General features: G+C 46.4%; 1 protein-coding gene across 5 annotated transcripts in view; it reads left to right on the top strand.

The window, feature by feature from the left end:
* The first annotated feature begins 766 nt into the window (after positions 1-766).
* Positions 767-14,487, top strand: part of LOC100216876 (uncharacterized) — a 54,596-nt gene continuing 40,875 nt past the window's right edge. For 3 of the 5 annotated variants that reach the window (XR_002268586.3, XR_566265.4, XM_008681523.4), the window contains exons 1-7: positions 769-1,315; positions 1,853-1,930; positions 2,038-2,072; positions 2,172-2,250; positions 2,559-2,651; positions 2,739-2,823; positions 3,121-3,196. Coding sequence is in view for 3 of the 5 variants with exons in the window: in XM_008681523.4 (XP_008679745.1) it covers positions 919-1,315; positions 1,853-1,930; positions 2,038-2,072; positions 2,172-2,250; positions 2,559-2,651; positions 2,739-2,823; positions 3,121-3,196 (843 nt within the window). In the remaining 2 variants the exon portion in view is untranslated. Of the gene's footprint in view, positions 1,316-1,852; positions 1,931-2,037; positions 2,073-2,171; positions 2,251-2,558; positions 2,652-2,738; positions 2,824-3,120; positions 3,197-14,487 lie in introns of all 5 variants that reach the window. The other 2 variants (XM_008681522.3, NM_001309907.1) reach the window with 2 other exon arrangements.

Below are 14,487 nucleotides of genomic sequence, written 5' to 3'. Positions count from 1 at the left end.
AGGACATCCCAAATCTCTTTGGCGCTATTCAACCCTTGTACTTTGTTGTACTCCTTCGTACACAAGGAAGCAAGAAGTATCGTATTTGCTTGTGAGTTAAAGTGCTTGATTTGGGTGACCTCGTCCAAATCGTAGTCCTCGTCCCAACCTGTGGAACCTGCATTCCAATCTCAATAACATCACATATGCTCTCGTGGAGCGAGGTTAGGTGATATCTCATTTTATCAAATAAACCTCACCATCGAATTGTGTGCTAAATTTTATTAAAAAAATATTGTACTAGAAATAAAAAGGGCTTTAGAGAGTGTTTGGTTTCCTAGCTAAAGTTTACTTTATATCGCATCACATTAAATATTTAATATACGTATTAAATATAGACTTAGTTAAAATTAATAGATTTGTCTTTTTTTAGTTTTTATCTTTGTAATTAATTTTATATTTAGATCATATTTAATACATATAATTATTATACAAATATTAGATGTGATAGAGACTAAACTTTAATTAGTTGTGGGATATGATGAGAATTAAATAGGGTGTTTGGTTTTAGGAATAAACCAAACCATCATTTTCTTACTATTTTTGTTTGATTTGTTGAATAAAATGAGTTGATTTTTCACCGCTTCATTCTCATAATTAGTTAGAATATAATTATCTCATTAAATTTAATAAATTGACTTATAACACCTCATGCTAAACGCTTCCAAAGTTCTTCGACTGACAAGCATTATCGTCAACCGGTGAGCCCAGTCGTGTATGCACCCACGTGTCGTCCAATGACGCTGTTTGTGCCGTCCCATCAGGCTTCCTTTTCCAAGCACTTTTAGCACGCCACGTCTAGAGCTGCAGGCTGCAGCTGCCCACTATACAAACGGTGGCGGCCTTGCCAAGAAAGCACCATCGCTCCAGTTCGCGCTCATGGCCCCCACTGCTGTGGATCCCGGTCCCAGCGACCACCTTCTAGCGCCGGCGCCGGCTGCCATGGCTGGAGGAGGGGATGGCGGTGATGGACAGATGGAGGTGGTGTTCAATGTGAGCAGCAGCGACACCGACTCCGATGACCTCGGCGCCGGTGGTGGAAAGAGGTCGCGGCCCGTGGCGGGGCAAGGTGGTGGCAGGGATCGAGAGGACAAGAAGGCCAGAATCTTGGCCGCTGCCGCCACGGTCCCAGCCGGATTCCTAGAGCCGCTTTCGCCGGTGAGGTTACTCCCCCCGCCGGCGCCGGGAAGGAGCGTGACGAAGCAGTTCTGGAAGGCCGGAGACTACGTCGGCAAGCCGGATCACCTGCTTGCCGTAGTGGCGGCTCAGCATTCTGGTAACAACTCGCACCATTATAATGCACCATTGTTCCGTGGGACAGATTTACTATAACTTGGTTATCTGAATTTTAGTTTTTTTTTCAGAAGACACATATATACTTTATACTAAAATTACATATTCTGTTTGGTTTGTTGCAATTTACGCAGACATAACTGCAATTTTTGGTTCTGACAGTTAAAAAAACTATTAGACAAATTCACAGAAAATCTGGTCCGTGTTGGAAGATAAAGAAGAAAATGATTGGTTATGTATAAAGACAAATCACAAACCATAAAATCAACAATAAATCATTAAAAATCAGGCACCTGAAATATAGGAGAAATGAATAACTAAATATTAGAATTTGTTTGTCTATTTTCTTTTGGATATAGTTGTGGGCATGCAAATATTTTGTCATCACACCTCTGGTCTGAAAGTCGGTGTGTCATATGGTAAAAAAAAAGTCGGTGTGTGATCTTTTATCCTTTACAGCTTACCTTCCGTATGACCTGCATGCATGGCCATTCAGTTGTTATGTCTTTGCTATCGTCAGATTCTGGAATGGATCACGTTCGTGTGCATCCCAAATTTCTACATTCCAACGCGACAAGCCACAAGTGGGCACTAGGAGGTACCTTACATTTGATGCATGCCCAACCACCGAGACATTTTTTTTGGGTCGCTTGCCTTGTTGGTTATAAATGCTGCTAGATTATGATGCCCTGGTCGATTTCACAGCTTTCGCCGAGCTGCTTGACAACTCTCTTGATGAAGTATGTGTGCTTGACTGAAATGAAGATTCAATTTCTTCAGATCTAAGGTGTTGTTTTTCGGTCCTTGTGTTCTTACCTCATGGATGTTTTTTTTGCAAGGTTGTGCATGGAGCGACATATGTGAACATTGACATGATAGAAAGTAAGAAGGATGGAACTCCAATGCTGCTTGTTCAAGGTGCGATAGGAAACCCCCAATTTGCATGGGTGACTTGGCATGCTTTCATGAACTGATTGAAGATCCTTTTAATAATATAGTGGATGTGTTTCTGTTGTGCTCATGCTACATTTCGTAGCATGCTTTTATGCTAGAGTTGATTGTAACAACTTTGTTATCCTTCACTCCAAAAGTAAATCAGTGTCATAGGATCCTAGCACCTCCTTTTTCACAAAATGTGCTTCATTGAAGGTTACTGATGTAGTGATAGCTTTGCTGATAATTGTTTATCTCCTATCTCATTTAATATAATTTTCAATTGTTGATAGACAATGGTGGGGGGATGAACCCAGATAAGATGCGTCATTGTATGTCCTTGGGTTATTCTGCGAAGAGCAAAGTCAAGAATACCATTGGACAATGTAAACTGATTGTTTTGAATCCCGTTTGTTATCTTCTGACCACAACACAACACAAAGATTCAATTTACTTACTCTACTTCTTTGCAGATGGAAATGGTTTTAAGACAAGTACGATGAGACTTGGAGCTGATGTCTTAGTGTTTTCATGTAGTCGTGGTATTGAAGGAACAAGGTTGTCTTCATTACCTTGAAATATGGTAGAAGTGTATCTTTATTATCACTAAGTTTGTGTTGCCATTGCCATGCACCCTGGCCATCCCTACCATATGTCAATTTCATGTACCTGCAGTAAAACACTGTTAATATTGACAAGATTAGTTGGGGAGACTATGCTGAATTTACCATTAGAGTTTTCATTACAAGCAGGCTGTACATTTCACTTCAGCTATGCTCTTTATAAGATTTCTTGGCTTTTTTCCTTGCAAAGCCGACAATGACATGTACCCTTCTTCCTTTTGTTCACACGAAGGCCTACACAAAGCGTTGGGATGCTATCATACACCTTCCTAAGGAGCACCAACAGAGATGATATCATTGTTCCTATGGTAATCTTGATTTCACCATTGCTTTATTGCCTGCATCATCTTTGTGTTGATGATATTTTTATCGCTTTAATAGTGGTTTCTTTTGTTAACACTTTAAATTTTTGAGGTTGATGATTTTGTTTTGTTAAATATGGATAGTTTACTAGGTGATTGGGCACCACCAAGTTTGGGTTGTCAACCAAAATGATATCATGAGTAAACCAATCTGGATGGATTATTCTTGCATCACTTATTGAGAGTGTATTGTAATATGTGACTTAGTGTTCCAAATGTAATTGTTGATTAAACATCTGAACTAATCCTTTTAAGTGAAGAGTGCAAGCAGGGTTGTCACATGTGTTAGAGAATCTGCTACATATGGAAGGGCCTGAGCCTGGCAATCCTGTGTCGGCCGGCCACTGTACTTATGGATAGAGGGAATTAGAGATAAGAGTCCGGATCTGATTGATCCTGTGTATTATTAGCTTCCATAGACATAGGGGTTTCCTTTTACCTCTCTTCCTCCTCTCCTATATATGTACACAATTTGTCCCTCATTCAATACAACAATCATTCTTCCTCAATCCTTCTTACTTACATGGTATCACAGACCTAGGTCTACCGACCGATCCTTCTTTTTTTCCCACTACGCTTCCACCTCAGTGCGCGCCCACCATTCGGCGCTGCCATGACTAGCCTTCCTGTGTCGCCCCTCGACGCTGTCTCTGGCTCCGAGGTGCTTCAGCATCCCAACATCGCCGACACCTCTGCTGAGCGCGCCGATCTTCTTCGCGCCGCCAAGGATGAGCACTAGCGACGGGCTCTGACCGCCCGTCAGGCTGCCCTTGCGCGCGCGGCTGATGCCGACCGCGAGGCTGCGCTTGCCCAGCAAGAACGCAACGCAGCCGAAGCCCGCGTTCGCGCTGCTGAGGAGCGCGCCGTCCGGGAACGCGCAGTCGCTGCTCCTCCCCACCCGGAGGAGGATACTCGTTCGTCTGGCACTGCCGCCGCCGACGACATCCCACCTGCACCTCTTCATGCTGCTCTTCTCCACCACGAGGCAGCCGCGCTGCTAAACCTTCATGCCCAGGCTGTTGCAGTAACCAACATCCGGGCTCTTGTTCCACTACTCCTTGACACCAACTCCACCTTCTACGCCCGCTGGTGTGAATCTTTCCTTCTCACCCTCACCAAATTCTCCTTGGAGTGCCACATCCTCTCCGATTCTGTTTTTCCCGAGTCACCCGATTGGGTTCGCATGAATGCCGTCATCCGCACTTGGCTTCTTGGCACTCTTTCCAATGCCCTCGCTGGCATCATTTCTCAGCGCGGCGCCTCTGCCCGCACCCTCTGGCTCTCTATAGAGTCCCAGTTTCTTGGAAATCGCACCACACGTGCTCTTTATGCCGACCAAGAATTTCGGTCCTTCTCCCGAGGCGATCTCCGCGTCGCCGAATACTGTCGCCGCTACAATAAACTCGCCGAAGATCTGCGTGATCTCAGCGAACCTGTTTCTGACCGGACTTTAGTCCTTAACATTGTCAGAGGCCTTAACGAGCGCTTCCATGCTCTCGGTCTGCATCTGCGCCGCACCAACCCACTTCCTAGTTTTCTGCAGGTCCACGATGACCTGGCTCTTGAGGAACTCACGATGGCAAAGGCTGCTCCAGTCGCTGCCCTCGCTGCCCTGTCCGACATCGGCAGCTCCAGTGGATCCCAGTCGTCCCAGCCTGAGAGCACCTAGAGGGGGGGGTGAATAGGTGATCCTGTAAAAACTTCAAACTTAAGCCACAAAAACTTGTTAAGTGTTAGCACGATTATTGCCAAGTGGCTAAGGTGAAGTCTCAACAGTCTCAACAAAACACAGTACCACAAGAGAATCAGGCACAGAGTGACACAGTGGTTTTATCCCGTGGTTCGGCCAAGACCAACGCTTGCCTACTCCACGTTGTGGCGTCCCAACGGACGAGGGTTGCAATCAACCCCTCTCAAGCGGTCCAAAGACCCACTTGAATACCACGGTGTTTTGTTTTCCTTTCACTATCCCGTTTGCAAGGAATCTCCACAAATTGGAGTCTCTTGCCCTTACAAGTATATGATCACAAATGAAACACAGAGTAAGGGAGGGAAGCAACACACACAAATCCACAGCAAAAGCGCACACACACGGCCAAGAATCGAGCTCACACGACTATCTCAGAGTTCTCACTTAGAACAGAGCTCGAATCACTTAGAAACACAAACGAATGCGCAGAGACTTAGTGTGGATGATCAAGAATGCTCAAAGGTTGCTTGTGTATCTCCTCCATGCGCCTAGGGGCTCCTTTTATAGCCCCAAGGCAGCTAGGAGCCGTTGAGAGCAAATCCGGAAGGCCATCCTTGCCTTCTGTCGTCGGGGGCACCGGACAGTCCGGTGCACACCGGACACTGTCCGGTGCCCGATTTGTTTCCTTAAACGGCGAAGACAACCGTTGCAGACCGTTGGCAGATCTGGCGCTGTTGGCGCACCGGACATGTCCGGTGCACACCGGACAGTCCGGTGCCGTCTTCCGACCGTTGGCTCGGCCACGTGTCCCGCGCGGATTGCGCGGCCGACCGTTGGCCCTGGCCGACCGTTGGCTCACCGGACAGTCCGGTGCACACCGGACAGTCCGGTGAATTTTAGCCGTACGCCGCCGGCCAATTTCCCGAGAGCGGCCAGTTCGAGTCGCGCCAGCCTGGCGCACCGGACACTGTCCGGTGCACACCGGACAGTCCGGTGCTCCAGACCGAGCTGGGTCTTGGCAGCACACAGCCAAGTCCCTTCTCCTTTTCTCTATTCTTCTTCTTTCTGTTTCTAACACTTAGACAAATATATTAGTACTTAAAACCAATGTACTAAGGCTTAGAAACATACCTTTACTTCATGATTTTCACCTTGTTCATCCATGTACATAAATTCCCAATTAAGCACATGTGTTGGCATTCAATCACCAAAATACATAGAAATGGCCCAAGGGCACATTTCCCTTTCAATCTCCCCCTTTTTGGTGATTTATGCCAACACAACATAAAGCAACTAGAACAAGTGCAAAATCACTTTAAATAAAAACTCAAATTGGTTTTATTCAATTTTGGCATATATGGATCATCCTTTGCCACCACTTGGTTTGTTTTTGCAAATCAAACTCAAATCTCTAAGTTAAACACACATGTAGAATCATTCCAAAAGAGATTGATCAAAGATTTCGAAAACTCCCCCTATTTCCCATAATCAATACTTCTCCCCACAAGAAGCCAATTATTGACAAGAGAGACAACATAAGAATTTTGACAAACCAAAAATTCTATTCTACTATTTTCAAAATCTCTCAAGTGGTAGCTGATCCATTTATCACTTTGGCCTTTATTTTCTCCCCCTTTGGCATCAAGCACCAAAACGGGATCAATCTTGGCCTTTGAACCCCATTGCCTCACCAAAGTCTTCAATAAAGAGCAAATGGTAATAAGATTTCATGAGATGAACTTGGAATTAGTTACCCTCTCATCGGAGTGCAGTGGAAGTCTTTCATGGTCCAAGTCCACCTTTTTCCTTTCAATCCTCCTTCGAGACTAAATTATCAAACTCAAGCACATGGTTAGTCTCAAAGGGTCAAGTTGTAACACATCTCCCCCTAAACATGTGCATCACTTTGCAACGGACTTGTGAGGTCCAGGGAGGGTTTGTACAACTTGAGCACCACAATAAGCAACAAAATGCAGAATGAACCTGATCAAATGCATAAACACATGTATGCTACAATTCAATCCAAGTTCCGCGAATCTAAGACATTTAGCTCACTACGCAGCCTGCAAAAGGTCTTCTCATCTAGAGGCTTGGTAAAGATATCGGCTAGCTGGTTCTCGGTGCTAACATGAAATACTTCGATATCTCCCTTTTGCTGGTGGTCTCTCAAAAAGTGATGCCGGATGTCTATGTGCTTTGTGCGGCTGTGTTCAACAGGATTCTCCGCCATGCGGATAGCACTCTCATTGTCACATAGGAGTGGGACTTTGCTCAGATTGTAGCCAAAGTCCCGGAGGGTTTGCCTCATCCAAAGTAGTTGTGCGCAACACTGACCTGCGGCAACGTACTCGGCCTCAGCGGTGGATAGGGCAACGGATGTTTGTTTCTTAGAATTCCATGACACCAGGGACCTTCCTAAGAATTGGCACGTCCCCGATGTACTCTTCCTATCGACCTTACATCCAGCATAGTCGGAGTCTGAGTATCCAACTAAGTCAAAGGTAGACCCCTTTGGATACCAGAGCCCGAAGCAAGGCGTAGCAACCAAATATCTAAGAATTCGCTTTACCGCCACTAAGTGACACTCCTTAGGATCGGATTGAAATCTAGCACACATGCATACGCTAAGCATAATATCCGGTCTACTAGCACATAAGTAAAGCAAAGAACCTATCATTGACCGGTATGCTTTTTGATCAACGGACTTACCTCCTTTGTTGAGGTCGATGTGTCCGTCGGTCCCCATCGGAGTCTTTGCGGGCTTGGCGTCCTTCATCCCAAACCGCTTTAGCAGATCTTGCGTGTACTTCGTTTGGGAGATGAAGGTGCCGTCCTTGAGTTGCTTCACTTGGAACCCAAGGAAGTAGTTCAACTCGCCCATCATCGACATCTCGAATTTCTGCGTCATCACCCTGCTAAACTCTTCACAAGACTTTTGGTTAGTAGAACCAAATATTATGTCATCGACATAAATTTGGCACACAAACAAATCACCATTACAAGTCTTAGTAAAAAGAGTTGGATCGGCTTTCCCAACCTTGAAAGCATTAGCAATTAAGAAATCTCTAAGGCATTCATACCATGCTCTTGGGGCTTGCTTAAGTCCATAGAGCGCCTTAGAGAGCTTACACACATGGTCGGGGTACCGTTCATCCTCGAAGCCAGGGGGTTGCTCCACGTACACCTCCTCCTTGATTGGCCCGTTGAGGAAGGCGCTCTTCACATCCATTTGAAACAACCTGAAAGAATGGTGAGCGGCATATGCTAGCAAGATACGAATTGATTCTAGCCTAGCCACAGGAGCGAAAGTCTCCTCGAAATCCAAACCTGCGACTTGGGCATAACCTTTTGCCACAAGTCGAGCCTTGTTCCTCGTCACCACCCCGTGCTCGTCCTGTTTGTTGCGGAACACCCACTTGGTTCCCACAACATTTTGCTTCGGACGAGGCACCAGTGTCCAAACTTCATTGCGCTTGAAGTTGTTTAACTCCTCTTGCATGGCCAACACCCAGTCCGGATCTAGCAAGGCCTCTTCTACCCTGAAAGGCTCAATAGAAGAGACAAAGGAGTAATGCTCACAAAAATTAACTAATCGAGATCGAGTAGTTACTCCCTTGCTAATGTCACCCAGAATTTGGTCGACGGGATGATCCCTTTGAATCATCGCTCGAACTTGGGTTGGAGGTGCCGGTTGCGCTTCTTCCTCCATCACATGATCATCTTGTGCTCCCCCTTGATCACACGCCTCCTGTTGATGAACATGTTCATCGTCTTGAGTTGGGGGATTCACCATAGTTGAGGAATAAGGTTGATCTTGCTCTTCTTGTTCCTGTGGTCGCACATCACCAATCGCCATGGTTCGTATAGCGGCTGTCGGAACATCTTCTTCATCTACATCATCAAGATCAACAACTTGCTCTCTTGGAGAGCCATTAGTCTCATCAAATACAACGTCGCTAGAGACTTCAACCAAACCCGATGATTTGTTGAAGACTCTATACGCCTTTGTATTTGAGTCATAACCTAACAAAAACCCTTCTACAGCTTTGGGAGCAAACTTAGAATTTCTACCCTTCTTTACTAGAATGTAGCATTTACTCCCAAATACACGAAAGTACGATACATTGGGTTTGTTACCGGTTAGTAGCTCATATGACGTCTTCTTGAGGAGGCGATGAAGGTAGACCCTGTTGATGGCGTGGCAAGCCGTGTTCACGGCTTCCGTCCAAAAGCACTCGGGGGTCTTGAACTCTCCTAGCATCGTCCTCGCCATGTCGATGAGCGTCCTGTTCTTCCTCTCTACCACACCATTTTGCTGTGGTGTGTAGGGAGCGGAGAACTCGTGCTTGATCCCTTCTTCTTCAAGGAACTCCTCCACTTGAAGGTTCTTGAACTCGGACCCGTTGTCGCTCCTTATCTTTTTCACTTTGAGCTCAAACTCATTTTGAGCCCTCCTGAGGAAGCGCTTGAGGGTCCCTTGGGTTTCAGACTTATCCTGCAAAAAGAACACCCAAGTGAAGCGGGAAAAGTCATCAACAATAACTAGACCATACTTACTTCCCCCTATGCTTAGATAGGCGACGGGTCCGAAGAGATCCATATGCAGCAGCTCCAGGGGTCTTGAAGTGGTCATCACATTCTTGCTGTGATGCGCTCCTCCCACCTGTTTCCCTGCTTGACAAGCTGCACAAGGTCTATCTTTTTCGAAATGAACATTGGTTAGACCTATCACATGTTCTCCCTTTAGAAGCTTGTGGAGGTTCTTCATCCCCACATGTGCTAAGCGGCGATGCCACAGCCAGCCCATGCAAGTCTTAGCCATTAAGCATGCATCTAGACTGGCCTCTTCTTTTGCAAAATCAACTAAATAAAGTTTGCCGTCTAATACACCCTTAAAAGCTAGTGAACCATCACTTCTTCTAAAGACAGACACATCTACATTTGTAAATAAACAATTATATCCCATTTGACATAATTGACTGACAGATAGCAAATTATATCCAAGACTCTCCACTAAGAATACATTTGATATAGAATGCTCATTAGAAATTGCAATTTTACCTAGCCCTTTTACCTTGCCTTGATTCCCATCACCGAATATGATTGAATCTTGGGAATTCTTATTCTTGACGTAGGAGGTGAACATCTTCTTCTCCCCCGTCATATGGTTTGTGCATCCGCTATCAATAATCCAGCTTGAACCCCCGGATGCATAAACCTGCAAGGCAAATTTAGGCTTGGGTCTTAGGTACCCAACTCATGTTGGGTCCTACAAGGTTAGTGCAAATATCCTTAGGGACCCAAATGCAAGTCCTGTCTCCCTTGCATTTTGCCCCTAACTTCCTAGCAACTATTTCCCTATCCTTTCTACAAATAGCAAAGGAAGTGTTTAAAGCACAATAAATTATAGAAGGTTCATTCACTACTTTCCTAGGAGCATGAATAACATTCTTTCTAGGCACATGAGCAATATTTCTCCTAGGCATATCCCTATCATGCTTATAAGAAGAACTAGAGGCAAACATGGCATGAGAATCATAAACATGTGAATCAAAATCATTATAAGCATTTCTAGCATTTCTCCTATCATAATACATAAAAGCATGGTTCTTTTTAGCATTACTAGCCATAGGGGCCTTCCCTTTCTCCTTGACGAAGATGGGAGCCTTATGGCTTGTTAAGTTCTTGGCCTCTCTCTTGAAGCCAAGACCATCCTTAATTGAGGGGTGTCTACCAACCGTATAGGCATCCCTTGCAAATTTTATTTTATCAACTTCATTCTTGCTAGTCTTAAGTTGGGCATTAAGACTAGCCACTTCCTTATTTAATTTGGAAATTAAAACTAGATGTTCACTACAGGCATCAACATCGAAATCCTTACACCTAGTGCAAATCTTAACATGTTCTACACAAGAATTAGATTTATTTGCTACTTCTAACTTAGCATTTAAATCATTGTTAACACCTTGTAAAGTAGAAATGGTTTCATGACAAGTAGATAGTTCATAAGAAAGCATTTCATTTCTTTTTACTTCTAAAGCATATGATTTTTGTGCCTCTACAAATTTATCATGTTTATCATACAATAAATCCTCCTGCTTTTCTAAAAGCCTATCCTTTTCATTCAATGCATCAATCAATTCATTGATTTTATCTATCTTAGATCTATCTAAGCCCTTGAACAAGTATGAATAATCTATGTCATTATCACTAGACTCACTATCACTAGAAGAAGCATAAGTGGAGTCTTGAGTACTCACCTTCTTCTCCCTTGCCATAAGACATGTGAGACGCTCGTTGGGGAAGAGAGCCGATTTGTTGAAGGCAGTGGCGGCGAGTCCTTCGTTGTCGGAGTCGGAGGAGGAGCAATCCGAGTCCCACTCCTTTCCTAGATGCGCCTCGCCCTTTGCCTTCTTGTATTGCTTCTTCTTTTCTCTTTTGTTCCCCTTTTCCTGGTCACTTTCATTATCGGGACAGTTAGCGATAAAATGACCAAGCTTACCGCATTTGAAGCATGAGCGCTTCCCCTTGGTCTTGGTCTTGCTTGGCTGCCCCTTGCGACCATTTAGCGCCGTCTTGAATCTCTTGATGATGAGAGCCATCTCTTCATCGTTGAGTCCGGCCGCCTCAATTTGTGCCACCTTGCTAGGTAGCGCCTCCTTGCTTCGTGTTGCCTTGAGAGCGAGAGGTTGCGGCTCGTTGATCGGACCATTCAAGGCGTCGTCCACATATCTCGCCTCCTTGATCATCATTCGCCCGCTAACAAATTTCCCAAGAACTTCTTCGGGCGACATCTTGGTGTACCTGGGATTTTCACGTATATTGTTCACCAAGTGAGGATCAAGAACGGTAAATGACCTTAGCATTAGGCGGACGACGTCGTGGTCCGTCCATCGCGTGCTCCCGTAGCTTCTTATCTTGTTGATAAGGGTCTTGAGCCGATTGTATGTTTGCGTTGGCTCCTCGCCCCTTATCATTGCGAACCGTCCAAGCTCGCCCTCCACCAACTCCATCTTGGTGAGTAAGGTGACGTCGTTCCCCTCATGAGAAATTTTGAGGGTGTCCCAGATTTGCTTGGCGTTATCCAAGCCGCTCACCTTATGGTATTCATTCCTGCACAAGGAAGCTAGAAGAACAGTAGTAGCTTGTGCATTCTTATGAATTTGTTCATTAATGAACATGGGACTATCCGAACTATCAAAATGCATTCCACTCTCTACAATCTCCCATATACTAGGATGGAGAGAGAATAGGTGACTACGCATTTTGTGGCTCCAAAATCCGTAGTCCTCTCCATCAAAGTGTGGGGGCTTGCCGAGTGGAATGGAGAGCAAATGAGAATGTGAACTTTGCGGAATACGAGAGTAATCAAAAGAAAAGTTCGAATTAACCGGTTTTCTTCTCTCGTAGTCGTTGTGGTCCTCGTCCTTTTGGGAAGAAGTAGACTCGTCGCTGTCGTAGTAGACGATCTCCTTGATGCGCCTGGTCTTCTTCTTCTTCCCTTCCTTCCGTCTTTGGCCCGAGCCGGAGTCGGTAGGCTTATCGTCCTTCGGCTCGTTGACGAAGGATTCCTTCTCTTTGTCGTTGATCACTATACCCTTCCCCTTAGGATCCATCTCTTCGGGCGGTTAGTCCCTTTGTGAAGAGAACGGCTCTGATACCAATTGAGAGCACCTAGAGGGGGGGGGGGGGTGAATAGGTGATCCTGTAAAAACTTCAAACTTAAGCCACAAAAACTTGTTAAGTGTTAGCACGATTATTGCCAAGTGGCTAAGGTGAAGTCTCAACAGTCTCAACAAAACACAGTACCACAAGAGAATCAGGCACAGAGTGACACAGTGGTTTTATCCCGTGGTTCGGCCAAGACCAACGCTTGCCTACTCCACGTTGTGGCGTCCCAACGGACGAGGGTTGCAATCAACCCCTCTCAAGCGGTCCAAAGACCCACTTGAATACCACGGTGTTTTGTTTTCCTTTCACTATCCCGTTTGCAAGGAATCTCCACAAATTGGAGTCTCTTGCCCTTACAAGTATATGATCACAAATGAAACACAGAGTAAGGGAGGGAAGCAACACACACAAATCCACAGCAAAAGCGCACACACACGGCCAAGAATCGAGCTCACACGACTATCTCAGAGTTCTCACTTAGAACAGAGCTCGAATCACTTAGAAACACAAACGAATGCGCAGAGACTTAGTGTGGATGATCAAGAATGCTCAAAGGTTGCTTGTGTATCTCCTCCATGCGCCTAGGGGCTCCTTTTATAGCCCCAAGGCAGCTAGGAGCCGTTGAGAGCAAATCCGGAAGGCCATCCTTGCCTTCTGTCGTCGGGGGCACCGGACAGTCCGGTGCACACCGGACACTGTCCGGTGCCCGATTTGTTTCCTTAAACGGCGAAGACAACCGTTGCAGACCGTTGGCAGATCTGGCGCTGTTGGCGCACCGGACATGTCCGGTGCACACCGGACAGTCCGGTGCCGTCTTCCGACCGTTGGCTCGGCCACGTGTCCCGCGCGGATTGCGCGGCCGACCGTTGGCCCTGGCCGACCGTTGGCTCACCGGACAGTCCGGTGCACACCGGACAGTCCGGTGAATTTTAGCCGTACGCCGCCGGCCAATTTCCCGAGAGCGGCCAGTTCGAGTCGCGCCAGCCTGGCGCACCGGACACTGTCCGGTGCACACCGGACAGTCCGGTGCTCCAGACCGAGCTGGGTCTTGGCAGCACACAGCCAAGTCCCTTCTCCTTTTCTCTATTCTTCTTCTTTCTGTTTCTAACACTTAGACAAATATATTAGTACTTAAAACCAATGTACTAAGGCTTAGAAACATACCTTTACTTCATGATTTTCACCTTGTTCATCCATGTACATAAATTCCCAATTAAGCACATGTGTTGGCATTCAATCACCAAAATACATAGAAATGGCCCAAGGGCACATTTCCCTTTCACAGCCGCGCCCCCTTCACCCAATCAACAACAGCAGACTGGTGGGCGTGGTGGTGGCGGCTCCTTTCAGCACCGGGGCAAGCGGGGCAAGCGCGGTGGCCGATCCTCCGGTGGCAACCGCGGTGCTCCCAATGCTGGTTCCAGCCATGCTTCCACTCCCCCAGGCGGCCACAACTACTACAATCCCTGGACGGGATCCATTTACATGTGGCCAGGGTCACGACCGCCAGCACCTCGGCCACCGACCTCAGGGCCTCCTGCTCCAACTCAATCGCCTCAGGCCTTTCTTGCTGGTCCTCCCGGCCAATGGGCAGGCTCCTGGGGGCCCCCTCAGGCATATGGGCCGGCCCCTGACTACACTGGCGCTGCTCCACCCCCTCCTTGTTGGGATCTCCAACAACTCGCCATCAATTTCCAAGCCACCACTCTTCAACATCCCCAGCTACGAGAGTGGTTCTTCGGCACAGGTGCCTCCAGTCACATGACTTCCGACGCTGGTTGTCACACCCGGTTCTGCGGGCAAAACCGAATGCATAGCATATGTGTGCCAAGATCCACTTTTCACACATATGTTGACGTCACAAGTGTAATATATC

Source organism: Zea mays, chromosome 4 (genome assembly GCF_902167145.1).
Source record: "Zea mays cultivar B73 chromosome 4, Zm-B73-REFERENCE-NAM-5.0, whole genome shotgun sequence".
NCBI classification, from domain to species: Eukaryota; Viridiplantae; Streptophyta; class Magnoliopsida; order Poales; family Poaceae; genus Zea; species Zea mays.
The sequence above is the reverse complement of the archived record's forward strand: the minus strand, read 5'-3'. Positions and strand labels throughout refer to the sequence as shown.